Raw genomic sequence first — 14754 nt, 5'->3', positions numbered from 1 at the left:
AAAAAAAAGATTTTTTATAGCCTAAAAGACTGTAATATGATGTTACTTTCCACAGTAGTAACAGGTGATGACTCCTTTAAGAGGAAAACAACTGAAAACCATTAAATAGGATAGCGAGATCACAAACCACCAATTATTTTTTGGCTGTTTCATTAAAATTTGTCCATTTGTTCATGACTTATAGAGCTGACAGACAGATTTAACTGTTACGGTTTCCATTGACTCCTTGAGTCTAACCACATATGCAAAAACTTGGGGGATTTGTGCGTGTGTGTGTGTGTGTGTGTGTGTGTGTGTGTGTGTGTGTGTGTGTGTGTGTGTGTGTGCGTGTGCGTGTGTGTGTGTGTAAGGTAGAGCTGGCATAGCAGAAAACGCTGCTCCAACCCACAACAGTACTGTTCTTTATTACACCAGTGTGATCTGAGCGTCTTGGGGAAGTAACTTGAAAGCTGCTAGATGGCTAGTAGCTTCATAAATGCAGGGATTGGTTGACGTGAGGAATTAAAAGCACTAGCGGAATACCTCTGTGGTTTGGGTGAGTTTAAGTTGACTGATGAATAAATATCAAGTTTAGGCCCTAAGCTGTAGAAGGTTTGCCAACTTCAGTGCCTGCTGTAAAACACATTGAGTTGCCTTTGTGTCGGACATGTTCTATATCAATAAAGCTGTCTTGTCTATTTTACCACAACAGTTCAAGCAAACAGTAATGGTAATGATCATGTGCTATTTGAGCACAAGAGAAGTTAACGAATGGTTGTATTCAGTCAACCTACTCATTTATTAATCTGTCCTTTGGACCCTCCACTTATTCAGAGTTTCCCAAGACAGAAGCTTCTGCTGTAATATTCCTGCCACTGTAATTTATTTGCTGCAGTCAAACCTCCTGAGAGGAGTTGAGGGTAGATAGCTGGGCCGATGGTTGAGTGGATGGAAGATAAGAGAAAGGAATGGAGAAATAATGACCTTCACCATCAACTCTCAGAGCTCTAAAACCGTCACTCAAGCCATGCCTCTCCACAGTGAGAGCATTTTGAGACTGATGCCTGATTCCAGAGCTGCTTTGATCACCAGACCTGTCAAACACGCCTCCATCCCGCCTCTCAGTCCATCTGCTTCTGACAGATTGGAACAGCACAACATGGGACAGTGAGAGGCTGAAACCCACTTCCTGTCTCTGCAGCTGTCTCGTCCTGTCCTGTCTCTATTGCACCTCTTTGTTTATTTTTTAGCATATTTTAGTTCAAGCAGGTAAAAGCACATAATAACACAAGATAAGGTTCACATGCTGCTCTTAGAAATGGGACATAAGGAGATGTTATGACTGTACTAAGTTTTTTTTTGATCAAGGTATTGTTATTTCATTTTACAAGTTATATTTTACAGTATAACACAAGTCTAACAGAACTAAATCCAATCCACCCCCCACAAATACCAGACAAGTGTAATCACAGTACCAAATATCTAGTTCGATATACAGAGCTCATATAGCCAGATTAAAAAAAATAATAAAATAAAAAAATACCCCAAACATAAATAAATAAAATACAATAGTGAAGATGAATGAGGGCAACATCAGGGGTTCACATTGCTATATTGTCTGCCTCCATATCTTCTACGAACATAAGGAAAGGCTGCCAAATGGTATAAAATGTTCTAGTTGACCCCTAATTGTGTATCTGATCTTCTCCAACTTGATATGATACATACTTTCCCTAACCCAATGACTATATGTTGGAGGTGCTGCGTCTTTCCTTTTCAATAAAATCAGTCTCCTAGCTAGGAGAGAGCAGAAAGCTACCATTATTCTTTCCGACACCTCTAGGTGTGAGTCTGAGTTACTCCAAAAAGTGCAATGAATGCACATGGTGCAAGCCTTTTTGCAAAGATCTTAGAAAAGGTCTCAAAAATGGACTGCCAGAAAGCACCAAGCTTTGGACAAGTCCAGAACATATGTAGGAGAGTGGTTGATCGTGCCTGCATCTGTCACACGTGGGCTCTACCTCAGCACTGATCTTAGAGAGTTTAATTTTAGACCAGTGCAAACAGTGCACAATTTTAAATTGAATGACAGCATGTCTTAGACAAATGGAAGATGAAAAAAATCCCTGTATGATTTTGTGCCAAATGTCATCTGTGGTTTACTCATTTAAATCTGTCTCCCATTTATTTTTGAGAAGTTCCAAAGATTTCTATTCATGAGAATATAGTATTTCATATATCTTGCTAATAGTTCGCTTTCTGACTAGTTTGCAGTCAAAAGTCGAATCCAACAGGCATGTTGGAGGACGTAAGGGAGACCATATTGTAACGGAATCAAAGTGATGTAACTATCTAAAGTTGTATTTTAATACACTGTTAGTAGTTCACTTTTTATAAACAGAAGAATAGGCTGTTTTTATCATCAGGGAGTTTAATTAAACACTCTTTATTGACTTTGAGACAAGAAAAGAGAGAGATGGGATCGTTTGAGAATCTTTAATTTCTGAATTATAAATTCTAAACAATCTACCAGGACTACTTTGTGATGGATGAGAATGGATTCGGATGTTGTGTTGGTGCGTGTGTGTGTGTGTGTGTGTGTGTGTGTGTGTGTGTGTGTGTGTGTGTCTGGTTCAGACTCTCTAGGCTGACGTAATCGAATCTGGTCGTCTTTGTTATGACTAGATATCACGAGGCTTATAAAGTGATGACATGAGCTGCTATTTTGCCGTGTACGTACCCAGTGGGGGGTCTCCCAGGTAGATCAGGAATTACCAGGTCTGGAGACCTCGGATGTACGATGGAGCTGTCGGTGCAGCGATCACAACGTTTCAAAGCCCGTCTGGAGGGTCGACCCCGGTACCGTTCGTCGGCGTCAGCAGGTGCTCTTATTTTGAAAGGACGTCGTCTGGTTGTTAAACGACGAAAATCTCCCGTTTCACAGTTCTTAGTTTAAAGAAGAAAACACATCTGGACAGGCTGTGCTTTTCTTTAGGATACAATATACAGTTCGAGAATACAAAATTCCGAAGTTGCAGGTATCGATAGAAATGTGATTTGGGAATATGATATTTTTGTACCAACTGGTCAAAGCAGGCAAAGCTGCCGCCAAAATATAGATCTAACAGTGATACCATACCTCTACTGGACCACATATCGAAAACCCCATCTGTTAATTATGGGACAAACAAATGAGTCAGTGCAACTGGGGCAGCCTGGGAGAGATCTGTAAGTGCAAAGGATCTTCTAAATTGGTTCCAGATCTTGATTGAATGTAAAACCACAGGGTTAGAGGTAAAATTAGAAATGGGCTGCGGAAATGGCAACTTAGAATACAGTAAGGCTTTCAAAGAAGTGGAATTTACAAATGCCCTCTCCAGATTTAGCCATTCAGTGTCAGTGTTATCATTATTGTTATCCATCCAATATAGCGAATGTTAACCGCCCAGTAGTAATACAAAAAGTTAGGGAGTGCCATTCCTCCCATTTAGCGAGGTCTCTGAAGTACACTTCTTTTTATCCGGGGTGTTTTTTTTTTGTTCCAAATGTAATTTGATATCTTCTTATTTAATTTTGTAAAGAAAGACTTTGTTAAAAAGATGGGAAGGCACCGAAATATATATAAAAACTTGGGCAGCGTATTCATTTTTACCGTATTAATTCTTCCCCCCAGAGATAGAGGCAAGGGATCCCATCGTTCGATATCCTTATTTAAGTTTGATAACAGGGACTGGTAGTTAGCAGCATAAAGATCTTTATGCTTATCTGTGACCCATATTCCGAGATATTTGAATTTTTTGGGGCTGATTTTAAAGGAGATTGAATTTAAGTATCATCATTACTAGTGCCAACAGGCATCAGCTCACTTTTCTGAATGTTGACTCTGTAGCCGGATAGTTTGCCAAATTCTTTTAGTAGGACCATTAGCTTAGGAAGACTTAATGTATCTATTCAATTCAATTCAAGTTTATTTATATAGCGCCAAATCACGACAAGAGTCGTCTCAAGGCACTTCACATAATAAACATTCCAATCTACTAAGTTTAAGTCTCCTGATTCTTCTTGTTGAGCCACTATAGAATTCTTATTTTTTTACGGAGAACCTCAGCCATGAACAGATAGCTGTTAAAAACAACAACTAGTTAAACTAGGCCTGGTTCACACTGCAAGATTTTACAATTATCAGATGATTTTATAACCTGAGAGACTCCACATGTGGTGGTGGTATAAGGCCACACGGCAAAAACTACTCCCCATACATCAGCCAATTCATAAAAGAACATTATTTGCATTAGATGGGAGGTATTGTAAAATCCCCTCTCTGTGCTGCTGTAACAAGTGAATTTCCTCACTGTGGGATCAATAAAGTCTATTCTATTCTATTCTATTCTATTAACTTCGGATAGAAAATAGATGGTGACATGCTAGGATTTGAAAAGCCAGACAGATCTATGTCACACTGTGAATTAGCATTCATGGACTCACTGGTCTTGACAACAAGAAAGGCTGTTGCTTTAACGTCCGGGAGACGGCAGCAGACAACTTTGCTAAGCTAAATGTTAGCATTAGCAACTTCACCACATGGCAGAAGCTCTTCCCGACTTGTGTTATTTGTAGAGATAAAACATCTTTGTTGCAAGTCAGTGGTAGAGTCACGTTGCTGTTCTCAAATCCAGGGCAAGATGTCCAGATATCAGGAAATCATTTGCAAATCCTGTCGTCTGAATTTCAGCTGTGATGTGGGCAGCTTTTAGGTCCAAAAAATGGTACACCAGTATATTTTACCCCCGAGAATGACTTACAAGGCATTCATTCCTACTGCAACCATTCCTTTAATAAATGAATCATCAATTAAAGCTGCAATTTGTATTTACCCAAGTTCTCTTACTGAAATGTTGTGAAGTTGTGTTATATTTAGTAAAGTTCAGGCCTCCATATTATTTAACCCTTTGAAGAAAACAAATAAGCTAATATTTCCAACTACTGTATTTTCCAGAGTATATGTCGCTCCGGAGTATAAGTCGCACCAGCCATAAAATGTATAATGAAGAAGAAAAAAGCACATATAAGTCGTATTGGACTATAAGTCGCATTTTGGGGGGAAACTTTATTATTTTTCTTACAAAATCTGAGACCAAGCATTTCACATTGCAAGACAAGTACCGGTAACAATAACAGAATAAACACCGCGGGCGCAGCAGCGCACCACAGTCTCCAGCAGAGGATGGCGGTGTTTCAAACCCTCCCAGCAGGACAGGGGAGCTCATTCCTGGGTTGGAGCCAGCCCGCAGCAGCTCGCCACAGGCTGCAGCAGGTGATGGTGGGGCAGAGGAGCTTATTCCTGGTCCAGAGCCGGTCCGCAGCAGTGCGGTTTACATAATTTGGTACATGAGTCGCAACGGATTATAAGTCGCAGGACCAGCCAGACTATGAAACCATGCGACTATATACTGTGCGACTTATAGTCCGGAAAATACGGTAAATAATGTAGAATGATAGTTCAGTCTAAGCAGCTCAGACAGACTTGTGATACCACAGAAAGGTGAGTTGTTCCTGCTAATAGCAGCTTACAGATGAATGATGATGGCCGTGTATACATGTGAACTTGTGTTCACATGTGCAACTGGTCATCCCCTTGTCGGTTTGTGTTTGTCGGAGTTGACATGTGAGAGGCTTTTCCTTGGAAGGGGTCGACGGTGCTGCTATGGTGGCTGTGCCGTGAAGGGTTGAAGCCCATTAGTGACGCTCTGGCCACAGCGGCGTGGACGCCTGTCCCAGCAGTGTTGCCTGTCAGTATGAGACAGATTACCCCATCGTGCTGCCACTCTGCATCTCACAGCCCTGACACACTCACTCCCCTGTGTGTGTTTGTAGGAGAGGAGGAAGGTTAAAACCCCACAGTTTCTGCCCTGCGTCTCTTACATATGTTTTATTTAACCGGGTCAAAGCTGGAGATGAACTCATATTTGTAGTACAAAACAAAGATGCATCAAAATGAGTTTTAAAAAATAACAGTGAAAGTGCAATTGCTGTACTTTCTGCTTGTGTGTGTTGGCAGTCTCTCCGTTACAGATGTGAGTATGTAACCTCCTTCCACTGAGCGCTTTAAGAGGAGGAACGTGACATGTGGGCAGCAACACACTTCTAAGTGTGTGTATGTGTACGGTAAAGTGTGCTCGCCATAGGAGGGCTCATGCAGAGCTGAAACATGCTGCTGGGTAGAAGCTAATTATTTCAATGATTCCTACCAACGCAGATGTTCACATGTCCTTTTGTGATTGTTAGTTTGTGCTTTTATGAATGTGTGTGCTGTGCAGAACAGCGTATGTTGCTTTATGGGAACAGTGTTGTTGGGTTATCATTGCTATTTTTAGTTTTTGACCAAGAATGGTGGTTAGATTTTTAAGTCTTCTCAGAAACGGAACCATTGAGACGTTGCTGAGAAGCAGAAGTGTAGAGAGGTCACAGGTCATTTGAAGATTACCCCAGGCTCTCACAGGACACCGATAAAAGATAAGGACCAATCGCTTAACAGGGCTAAGTGATGAGGTCATCCCTCTAGGCCAGAACATCACACCACACTTCAACTCTGAGATGTTTGTGTGCTGGAGGAGGGAAAACGCAACTAACGTTAAAGGAGATACATTCTGCATCTTCTTTCAAAAGAAGACATAAACTGTCCTAAATTATTACCAAAGACCTCCCGTAGCCTAACCTGTATTTTGTTTTTTTTTAGTGAGACTCTTGACCCTCTCTAATGTGAGATTTACTGTTCTAGGTTTTATTGTGTTGTAAGAAAAAAAAAAACGTACCGAGAATTAAACTTTAACAAATGTATGTTGTTCACATAAAGAACAAATCAAATAGCTTTTTCTCAACTCTGTCATATTTTATTCTAGTGTGCCTATAAAATCACCCAGACAAGTAGGAACTATGAGCATGCATTAAAATGACGGTGGTCATTGATAAAAGTATTATTAATTAAACTAACTGGAAATTAACAAACAAAACCCATGCATTGCTTTTGAAAAATAATATTAGAGAAAAAACAAAATAAACAATGCAACTGGCCTGGACAAAAATGGTGGTAACCCAAGAAAAGATAGCACAGTCACTGATCTGCGTGAAAAACAGTAAATATTTGAAGATTTTCTGCAAGAAGGTAAAGGCTAGAAGACCATCCCCAAGCAGGTCAAGGCTACAAGATAGTCTCTGAGCAGGTAAAGAGTAGAGGACCATCACCAAGAAGGTAAAATTAGGAAGAGCTTGTCTAAGGAGATAAAGGCTATAAGACCATCACAAAGCAGGTAAAGGTTAGAAGACATTAACTAAGCTGCTTATTACTCCTGTGAATAAAGGTGAACTATTTTTCAGAAGTTTACGATCAATAGGACTGTAGACAACCTCCATGGACAACTGATGACAAACTGAAGATATGAACAAAATGAATGATAACAAAAGAGTCCAGAAAAACCTACAAAAATGTAAAGTTCTAGGACAAAATTCATCAGTGTCAAATAAACCATCCGCTGTTTGAGCTAATGTGGGTTGGACCTGAGAAGGACAACACTTTTTAATCATACATAAAGCTCGACTGGACTTCACCAAAGTCCATGTTGACAACCTACAAAGCTTCTGGGAAAATGTTCTTTTTACAGTTATGACAAAACTGGAGATTTTTGACAAATCTTTTTAGTTCATTGTTCTGCAGCTCTGGGCCTGCTTTGCTGAGTCTCGCTTAGAAATTGTTCAGGGCTCAATGAAATGTGAAGGCTATTGAAGTATTCTGGAGCTAGAAGTCCTGCCCAATGTCCAAGAGCTTAGTCTAGGGGTGTTTCTCAATGCCAAGGCACCTGGCCTTGCGAGGCGATGTCTTGCGAGGCCAGGTGCCTTGCTTACGAGGACACTGTCCTTCCTTGGTCAAAGAAATGGTTAAATGGAACAGACTTGTATCACGTGACTGCAGCTTCCACAGCTGTCAGGTAATGTCACGTGACACAGGAAACAATGTTATATTTTATACGTATTAGTTTCAATATAAATATATAACAAACCTTTTGCTTTTTATATTGTGTATATATTAGTTAAATAAAAAATATAAGTGAGTTACTACCCGCTAGCCACCGAAGCTGCAACTACTAAGCAACTAACCAACCATAGATAACTTCTTTGGATCTAAAAAAACATTTTAAATTAGCTGACTTAATTTTAAACTTGAAATTTGCCCCTGAAGTAGCTGCTGGCTTCTGATCAGCCATCCTTTTGAACATACTGTGGTGTATTCTGGGCAATTTTTGACCAAGGCTAGGCTACAAGACACCTCCTGTGTATTCTTGCTCAGCTAGCTAAACGGCTAACAAACGGAGAACATACGCCTCGGTAGAACATTGGAACACGCCCTGGTGGCTACTGATGATGTATCTCCTAGGCAACTGGGGAGGGGCCAAGACATCAAGGTGAGGTTCCTTGGCATTGAGAAACACCGTAGGCTTGTTTCCACTATTGGAACTTCAGGGTCATTTCACCAGAACTTCACAAATTGCACGTCTCCTATTCAGTGGGCTGATTTAAAGGACCATTTTCCGGGCCATTTATAGGAACCAATGGAATACCTGAGTTGGGGTAGGTACTTGGAAAAGCCGGTCCACTCGCTGAGCAGAACCTTTGGATAACTCATGCTGATTAGTTGTAACTCAGTAGGAAAAGAGATCGACAGACATCACCCAAAACAAACCAGTGTCCATGCAGCTTTAAAATCAATTTCTAAACTACAAAACATGCTGTGTCCTGAAAGGTCAACATTTGCATGGAGACACAGCAGCTGAAAGGACTGAGCCATCGTATCTCCAGGTTATTTTTCCCCCATTCCAGATATTTCATGCAACTCCTTTAGCGGAAACACGGCTTCTATCTCAAGCCACGGGTTCTCCAACACCGAGTAAAGAACATAATCAAACACTATATTATTCTGAAGCAGTAGGCCGTGAGTAGGCCAGAAGACCAGCAGGCATGGGAGAAATCTTAGTTACAGAAATCACTTTATTACGTCAAAAGACTGAACAACAAATATTCATGTAAGGGTTCCACCATTTTTGTCCAGAACAGATTCAATAGTTTTTTATTTTTTTAAGGAGGAAGTCAATGCCAGGCAGACCCATGTCCTCAGTCATGCGGGACAACGATAACAAGAGTATCTGGCTAAATGAATTCAGTGAGTTGTTGAGCAGGGGTTTGGGGACGAACTGGGAAGGGGACTTGACTGGACTGGACCACAAGCTACTGATCTATCTAGCATCCATTTATTGTCTGGATATTTCCAGTGCATAATGGAATGGGAGCAGTGCTCCAATATTCTTCTTTGTTGTTTTCCTGTCGTGCAACAAGGACGTTAGCAGTAGCTCGGCCTGGTGCTGTTCTGTGGTCAGCGTTATCGTGACCAGCGTCTATGCATTGCTGTGCTGAAGTGGGTTGGAACATGCAGATGTAAGGAGGTTTGACTTGCTTATTATGTAAAAAAACTGCTTTTCTCTGAACAAACTGTTTCTCTCTCACCTTTTCAAGGTGACTCATTTTCATAGAAAGCAGGTCGGACACAGCTCTGACTTTTTGGTTTAGTTGACCCCCCCCCCCCCCCCCCCAAGCTGTAATTATTTAAAGAGAAAGAGAATAAGTGGCTTTAGATTCTACTGCCCCTTTAAAAGTGCCATTTTAGTAAACTGGATTTGTGTTTGGGTGTTAAACGTATTTACGACTGGGACTGTTGTGTGTATCTTTGTGTCACAGATCAGGATGGAGCGGAGCCCAGTGCAAACTCTGTGTCAGCATCCAACCTTCTCCGTCTGTCCCACTACACTGGAAACCAGGAGTGGCTCCAGAAGTCCCAGCAGCTTCTGACGGCATTTTCGGATCGACTCGCCAGGGTCCCCATAGCCCTGCCTGAAATGGTTCGGGCCCTCATGGCCCAACACTACACACTTAAACAGGTAAACTCACCATTCTCAGGCTCAGTTTTAGCTGGTCTTTTGGATAAAATACTGAGAGCTTTACAAAAAGTGGTTTAAATGAATGAAACACTGCTCATTATGTCAGAGCCAGCTCACATTGGGTCACATTTAACATCCCAGCTGAACTCAGCTGTTAACATTGACAGAGTTGCCACTGAGCAGTTCTAAACACATCTGTTTTGAATCTGTCTGCCGTGAGGCCTAACAGACAGCTTAGCTCGGCCAGTGGGTTTGTTTACGTGAGTGTTTGCCGGAACTCATTTTCATGTCCGCCTACTGAAAGAAGCCAGCGTTTCTGCTTGCATGACAAACGCCGTGAGCATAATAGGCACAGCCTTTACTGACGAACAAAAACAATAAGCAGCACCAGAGTACGGGGGTGAGGAAGGAACTGTTTACACAACAAACAACTCATTTTTGTTTGTACAAGCATAATAGCGGTGGTATTTTCTCATTTGGTAAAAGAAGGCTTAAAGTGTCCAATGACATCATCATCAGTCAACAGTTTCGTTAAAGCTAGGCAGGATTGAGCTGTTGTCTTTATCACGTTAAAAAGCAAATTGCAGGTTAGAGACTCCCATGAACCAATGTTTAAAGAAACATAATAGAAACTCGTTAAAAAAAATTTTTTTTACACTAACATAAATTATTTAGGCTTTTAGAGTCATTTTGTGAGATTTTTTTTTTTTGGCCAAACCAAGCTGAGGGAGTCCTGTTAGCTTAATCCAGAGAAAAATATGGACTCTACTGCGGCTCTGACACAGAGGAAACTTTAAATGTTTAGAATTCTACTTCTGATTGACCAAAGCCATAAAGTTATGAGTTTGCTGCACGCCCCAGAGGGCAGAAACCAACCAGAGGGGGAGCAGCAGGTGAGTTAACGATGCTAGCTTAAACTCGTGTGCTAGCATCACAATATAGTACAGATTACAATCGTGTACCAGACAGTTTAAATTGTATCGCTCAGTTAATATCATATTAATACTAATGAGCGTCTGTCAGCGGTCTCATACTCGTTAATATCCATTCACATAATGTAGTTTAGCGCTTAGAGAGAGGGAGAGAGGCGCCTGTGATCCGGTTTTGGAGCTCATGCGGGCTTCAGTGAGCTGGATCCGACCCAAGCACCAGCGAGCCTGCCCACCTGGTATTTTTAAAAGCAGCGCATCTTCTCCTGGTGGTCCAGGCAACTGTTCTGGTCCGGTTCTGATCCGGCAACCAACTGGCCCGCTGAGCCGCATGTCTCTTCTGGTGGTTGGTTCTGACCTGGTTCTGATGATGATCTGAGTTCAAGAACTGCGCATTTAATTTTTTAAACCCCTCCACGGGTCTCTGGAGCCCAGCGTGGACCTCCCTGTCCCGGTGAAGACCGATGTGGGCTACAGAAATACAGTCTTTTCAGCTGCAGAAACGTCCTCAGGCACGGAGATAGAGGCGCTGTTTCTCTCATCTGGAAACCCGGGACTCGATGGCCGGACAAGCTGGAGTTGGTACAGCCTTCACACACTCCAGTTTATCAACATGAACACAACCCATAACTAGTAAACACACACACTGACTCGATAACACGACCTCTACCCTAAAACTAGCCACTCTCCACACTGCGCTGAGGCAGTGCCTAGCTTCTGACTCCCTTTGGTTACATCAGAGGTTCAGATTTAGCCTTTTAAGAAGCTGTGCTCAGAAAGGACACTTTTTACTAGAAAACTCTTGTCATTATGTACTTTAAATCAAAATATCCACAATAAGCATTTGAAATAGTATTTTTGGACAGCACTTTATATGAAATAGAAAAAAAAAATACCTGCAATTTGCTCTTTATTTCTTCAATGCTTGAGGCATAAACTCACCTTCAGAAAATGATGCTGTTGCTTTGTTTGCTACTAAGTTACACACACAGGTTCAAGAATCAAGAAACTTTTATTGTCATTGAACCAGCATCCCGGTACTACGAGATGACAGTTTCAAAACAATCCAAGATTTGACATACGACAACAATACAAGACACCACGTAAGAGAACCAGGCGAAGCTGTGGGCATTCACCTTTATGGTGCTCCCATATGCAGGAGTGAACGAAGCTAGAAAAAAAAATCAACAAGAGGAGGAGATAGGTATATAAGGGAGACAAATGTGTCCCTCCAACCTGCTCCCAAGCCAGGAATCAGTGATGGAGGTTCAGGAAAAACCTTGAGAAACACATAGAGTGGACAGTCACAAACATGACATGGGAGAGTTCCGTTCAATCGAGAGAGAGCGTGCAGTATCCCGTACGCGGATAACAAAGCCAGCAGTGAGTATTTCATGGCTCCATGACCTTCCACCCAGAATTACAGTTCCATGTCAGGAATAGGTTAGACAGGGGGGAGATAGCGAACGTCTGTATTCACGCCTCAGGGAGTTTTCAGTTCTGCAGCCAAGGCCGAACAGGGAGCCAGACCCCGATAACATTTATTGTTTTGGAGCAGGCCAGAAATAAGGTTTCCCTCTGCAATACAGCCTAACTGGTTTCAGGAGTGTCCAATCAGCCAAATAATGGGGTTTAGTTCCCTCCGTGGCATGCATTGGCATTCTCATTATGGTATCCGTCCTGTGTGCGAATTGAGGGAAATCCGCCAGATTGCTGCACAGAGCATCCAGCTTGCAATTAATCTCCAGCAACGTCTGAGTCTGAGTGCCCAGTAACCTTCCCAGAGCTCAAGAAATTTTACAATAGCCCCCGAAAGCTCCATAAATTTCCGATATATCAGATAACTGCCCACACCAATCAGCAGAAACCGAAAATCGCCCAAAGTTCACTTCACCAATACCAGGTTGGACCCCCTTTTCCCTTAAGAACAGCCTTGAATCTTCACGTCACCGATCCAACCAGGTGTTGGAAGGGTTCAGAAGAGGTTCTGGTCCACACTGGCGTGACATCATCACACAGCTACATCCATGATGATGATGATGATCTGCCTTCCACCACATCCCAAATGTTCTGGACTGGTCTAAGATCTGGTAACAGTGGAGGCTGTTGGGAGTCCAGTGAACTCATGGTCCTGTTCTAGAAACCAGTTAGAGATGATCTGAGCTTTGTGACATGGCACATTGTCCTGCTGAATGTAACCATCAGAAGATGGTTCCATGTGGTCATACATGTTGTAGACTGCTTGTTTGAGTCTACTACTCAGTCTCCTTTCTTCTCCCCTCTGATACTCAGTTTAAATGTCAGCAGGTTATCTTCACCACGTCGTGATGAATAGATGCATTAAGCTAATATCTTGTAAATATCAATAAGCAAGTAGCTAATAAAGAAAGCAGTGGGTGAACATGTATTTACACATTTATGCAAGTTATCATGGTGAGGTGCTGAAAAATCTTGAGAACTTCCTCAGAGAATTCTTAAAACGTGCTAACATGTGACTTAAAGAAAGGTGTAAAAAGCCTGTTCTAATCTCTGAGTCACTATTTGGTTTTGTGTTGTCAGAAAGCTGCAAACAGTCCCACTGCTAACATTAAAACATTTTGCCCAAGTAGACTGTATTTACTCCTTTTTGTCTAAAAGAAATGCTCTTTGAGGAAGGAATGCATGCAGAATGAAAATGGAAGCAATTATTTTCCGAATAAAAAAACTTTAAATGACATTTTCGTAGTCAGAAAAGTAGATTCAGTGTGCTGAGCTACCTTTTCTTCTCTTCAACTCAATTCCGACTATAGCAGGTTATTCGGGGACACAACTCCATTTAGATGCTCATTTAAACCCTGAACACGCTACAAATAATTTTTTCCTATGTTCGCAGCCCCATTTATTAATGGCGTATGTGAGCTGTTGAGTTATGTAATCGGTGTTGAAATATTAACGCTCTTAGATTGGCCTGAAACCACGGAACCAGCAAAGCAAACTTTCTCCTTCACGCCGAGAGAAATTTAAAGCCTGGGCTGTCCAATCAGAGGAGCAGAGACAGGAACAGCAGCAGGACCTGCAGGGTGTTTGTGGGATTTTTGTCCGTCATGCATGACCTGCAGAGGATGACTTGGGTCAGTGAGGCAAGGGTAACAAGCAAGTCTCAGAGCAAACACCTGCTTCCCTTGTCACTTCTACAATACAGAGCTCCTCTCTGTCCATACTTTCTCTTCCTGCAGGCCACCGTTCACTCTTATTTCACTCTGTTCACATGCTTATTATTTCTGTATTTCCCTTCTCTCAGATTGTGATATGTGGCCAGAGGGACGACTCAGATACCGCCGGTCTTCTAGCTGCTGTCAACTCACTCTACCTCCCGTTTAAGGTAAATGTTCAATGTCCACCCAGCAGCAGCAGCATGAAATGACCCTGCAGCACTATTAAGCCATGAAACCCGCAGATCCAGATGCAGAAACACTGACCTGAGTCGGTGCCCTGGGTCTAGGTTCCTCCCAGGCATAAGTTGACCTGAAAACTCTTGCATGATGTCTAAAAGTGCACTGGGTCTGAGTCAGGATCGTGGTTTTAGGGTTGCTGTCTATGAGAATGGGAATCCCTGTTAGGGTCAGTCAGAAAACCTAACGTTCGCCAGACATTATCGATGTGTTTTAATATTGTCTAACGAAAAACTTAAAATCGTCGGACATATTGACCGACGTGCTTCTTCTCTTAACTTGCCAAAATAAAACAAACTTCCTGAAAACCACAAACTGCAGACCTTCTGTGGAGAATGTGCTTGAATCTGTGACACAGACATTTGTTTCAATAATCAGCATAAACCTTTCAGCAGCTGGAGTAGAAACACGAGGTAACTTAAGTTACTTACT

At 41.9% G+C, this 14754-nt stretch overlaps 1 protein-coding gene across 4 annotated transcripts in view; it reads left to right on the top strand.

The window, feature by feature from the left end:
* The window catches only part of spata20 (spermatogenesis associated 20), a 102043-nt gene that overhangs the window by 51462 nt on the left and 35827 nt on the right, over positions 1-14754 (top strand). For all 4 annotated transcript variants that reach the window (XR_008565506.2, XM_015963729.3, XM_015963727.3 and 1 more), the window contains 2 exons: positions 9763-9962; positions 14172-14252. Coding sequence is in view for 3 of the 4 variants with exons in the window: in XM_015963729.3 (XP_015819215.3) it covers positions 9763-9962; positions 14172-14252 (281 nt within the window). In the remaining variant the exon portion in view is untranslated. The remainder of the gene's footprint in view (positions 1-9762; positions 9963-14171; positions 14253-14754) is intronic.

This window comes from Nothobranchius furzeri, chromosome 16, assembly GCF_043380555.1.
Source record: "Nothobranchius furzeri strain GRZ-AD chromosome 16, NfurGRZ-RIMD1, whole genome shotgun sequence".
Lineage (NCBI taxonomy): Eukaryota > Metazoa > Chordata > Actinopteri > Cyprinodontiformes > Nothobranchiidae > Nothobranchius > Nothobranchius furzeri.
This window is presented reverse-complemented; position numbering and strand designations above follow the sequence as displayed.